The sequence below is a fragment of the Didymella exigua genome (assembly GCF_010094145.1).
Source record: "Didymella exigua CBS 183.55 unplaced genomic scaffold M421scaffold_29, whole genome shotgun sequence".
NCBI lineage: Eukaryota > Fungi > Ascomycota > Dothideomycetes > Pleosporales > Didymellaceae > Didymella > Didymella exigua.
In genome coordinates, this window is record NW_022984803.1 from 279965 (window position 1) to 283573 (window position 3609).

The window sequence follows — 3609 nt, forward strand, 5'->3', positions numbered from 1 at the left end:
ATTCTGTAATTAACGCTGCTAGCTAGTCAGTACTACTGTTCCTTATCTTTGCTGGCTAGTATTATCTATCTGCCTAGTACAAGGAAGCAGAGATCCTACACAACTAGGTGATTGTAGTTAGCAAAAATAGCTAGATAAGTAATAAGCTAGGAGTAGAGTAGCTAAAGCACTTTAACACTTATATAAAGACTTATATTATTAGTGCGCATTACCTGCTTATCCTTAATAGCTATAAGAGCTACTACTCTCTTAAGTTTTAAGAGCTCTGCAAGGAAAACAATATCTACACACTCTACATGCTGCCTTACTTATCTTATCTACTTTAGCCTCCTAATATTGGCTGCTTCTTGCTATGAAAGCGCGCGTACAGCTGTAAGGTTAAGAGCCTAATCTGCCACTACATTAACCACATTACTAAGCTTAAGTTTCTACTAGCGTTTAAGGCAGCCTTTACACAATTGTTTACGCTAGACAATATCTGCTCAGCGTTTAGAGGCGTAGGCTTTGTTCCTCTCCAGGCAGGCGTTGTTCTATCAAAGCTTGATGTGCAGCTGCGTACGCCTACTACAGTTGCTCTGCCAGAGGCTCTCTAGGAGGCTTGTACACCAAGCAACGTACGTGAGCTTAAGGCTTAATTAACATTATGTCACACAATCGAGCACCTCAATTGAGGGTGTGGAGCTTGCCGGCCCGGATAAACCGGGACGAGCACCTCTAGGTCGAAACCAGAAGCTCGTTTCATCCATTCTTCGTTGACGAGCTACCAGATAATCGGCCAACTGCTCGCTTATCTCGGATCATGTGATCCACACATATTTCCCATGTATATAAACCTTACTTTCGTGATAGGATAGATAGCCACTAATCAAATACTTTCGATCACCTGAGTATAGTCCCACAGGCTCTGTGACAGTTATGAGCCCGGCTTCCTGAGAACAGTAGATCTCCCTGCGCACTTAGCCAATCAAGCTTGTCGGACAAAGCTCAGCCGCTCTAATCAAACCCAAATTCAGAACACACCATCAACGCTATCATGGGCGAGCTAGTCAATTATAAGCTCACACGCTCAATCAGCCATCCCTATGGGTACCTTCCAACTCAAAACAAGAACGGACTGGCCCAACTGGTACATCCAGTTTACCTGGCACGCCAAACTGAGAGATGTGTGGGAGCTAGTCAACCCAGACGCTCCGGACGCTCCAGGAATGCACGAAGGAGCTCCTGAGCTACCTCTCATGAGCTCGGGGGTGGAGTTTGGAGCTGCTGAACAGCAGGCCTTCAGCTCTACTTACGAAAATAGACCCCCGGCTCACTCAACCCGTAGTCAGTCCACCCAACCGATCGACCCTCGAACCCTACAAGGCACGCCTGCCTCTACGAGCCCCGAGGCATACACACAGGAGCTCGCCAAGTATAAGGTCAGGTCGAGCGAATGGGCAGCAAAGGCGGAGCGCCTTCAGAAGCTCTGGAACTGGGTCAACGCTACGGTGGCCCCAGCGATCATCTCACCAGTGATAGTACGGCTCGTTTCAAGCAACAGTACCACCCTACAATCACTCATCCGAGCCCTGAAGCAGGAGCTTGCTCCTACCTCCCTTAGTACCAAGAATCAGGTCAGAGCAGAATATCGAGCTCATCTTGGAGCGGCTAAACAAGGACGAGCCGCTCCTCATGACTGGTACCAGAAGTGGTCATACCTCTATATGAGTGCCAAGGCCTACGATCTTGCGGAGGTTGATAGGGAGCTCGCTGTTCAAGATTTCTTAGATGCCTTGAGCTACTGAATCGCCCTAGAGTGGGCTTGTACTATGCACCAAAGGATCATCCAGGACACTATCCTGGGGCTCGAAACGCTCACTTTAGACCAAGTGAGTAGGGTCTTTAGTAGACTGATGCATGAGCATACTATAAGAACAGGGAAGGACAACCCAGGAGTATTTGCAACATTTAGCAACTGCTCTGATGCTCAAAGCGCTCCTCAGGGTAACTCTAACAGCTCTAAAAACAAGGAGAGATACAAGTGCCCCTGTAATAAGGACAAAACTCGCACCCATAAGTGGAAACCAACTGACTGTCGAGCTCTCCAGACAACAGTCAGAGGCTCGTCTACCCCTCCTTACACTCTGACGGATGAGCGCTGTCAGCAGATACTTCAGAGGCTCGGAACCAACTATTATAAGGATATCAAGAGGACAATTGAGCAGCTGGGCTGGTACTCAAACGCTCTGTCACACAATCGAGCACCTCAATTGAGGGTGTGGAGCTTGCCGGCCCGGATAAACCGGGACGAGCACCTCTGGGTCTAAACCAGAAGCTCGTTTCATCCGTTCTTCGTTGACGAGCTACCGGATAATCGGCCAACTGCTCGCTTATCTCGGATCATGTGATCCACACATATTTCCTATGTATATAAACCTTACTTTCGTGATAGGATAGATAGCCACTGATCAAATACTTTCGATCACCTGAGTATAGTCCCACAGGCTCCGTGACACATTAATATGTGATTGCGTGCACCAGCACAAGAGCTTATTAACGTAGATTATCACCGAGCCGGCCATATCACCGAACCAGCCACTTTCTCTTAGCACGACCACCTTTTACCCTAACACAACATGCCTTAACAACAACAACTTTAGAATACTACTAGAGAAGGTAGAGTTATTATTACTATCTAGGCCTTCTATACTAACGTAATCGGCCATTGAGTCGGCCAGGCAATTGAGCCGGCCACCTTATGCAGCCACCCACCTTGACACGCAGATAACTCAACACCACAACGTCGTGCTGTGGCTCACAGTACGTCAAATTAATCCACTCTGTCTACAGTATCTTGCTTACATGTGCGCTTATTGTGCCCAGCCTGACTACACCTCCCACAGCGTCGAGAACCCTCTCTACTACCACCTGTTCGCACCCTCTCCTCACGCCTCTCTGCCTCTGCCTGCACCACCACCTCTCGTGCAGCTATTATTTCCTCTGCCTCTTGCTGTGATAGGGTTCCTCTATACTAGATCTGCTTCCTTTTACGTGCTTTACGCTCAGAAGCAGCTTTATTTGCTGCTTGAAGCTTAACCATCTCAGCCGCCATAAGCACCTGGGAATGCACCATTATATCAGCTCCCTTTTTGAACTGCTGCACCATCTCAATAATTAAAGCTAGAGATGAACTGTGGTGCTGCCTAATCCAGTCAGATATCAGCGTTAATTGAGCCAATATTTCAGCAGCGTTGCTTAGTGTTCTAGGTTGCCAGGTAGTAGGCCCTGGTAAAGGTGGTGTTGGCGTACGAGGCTTCACTTCAAGCTTTAATAGCACCACCTCTAGGTTGTCTAGAACCAAGCCTGTTGCTCAGAAGCTTGATTAGATATTATTAGATAAAAACGCCTTATTAAACACCTAATTAAAGGCAGCTAAGAATGCTTTCTTGTCAATGTAAGTGACGTGGCTGTTTGCTAAGACATTAATTTCTGTCTTATATGCTCGTTTCAATGGGGCAAAACAGCCCACATCAAGTGGCTGTAGGATATGGGAGGTGTGAGGAGGCATACAGAGAGTAATAATTTTGTTCTCCTCACACAGATCCTGGAAGGCAAGCGACTTGTGGCTCT

At 47.4% G+C, this 3609-nt stretch overlaps 1 protein-coding gene across 1 annotated transcript; it reads left to right on the forward strand.

Annotated features, from left to right (window-relative positions):
• Positions 1-1076: 1076 nt before the first annotated feature.
• Positions 1077-1784, forward strand: M421DRAFT_69805 (uncharacterized protein; the record flags this gene model as incomplete). Its single annotated transcript, XM_033596646.1, has 2 exons — positions 1077-1327; positions 1382-1784. Coding segments are annotated over 2 exons (654 nt in total), but the record flags the coding sequence as incomplete, so codon positions are not given.
• Positions 1785-3609: the final 1825 nt, after the last annotated feature.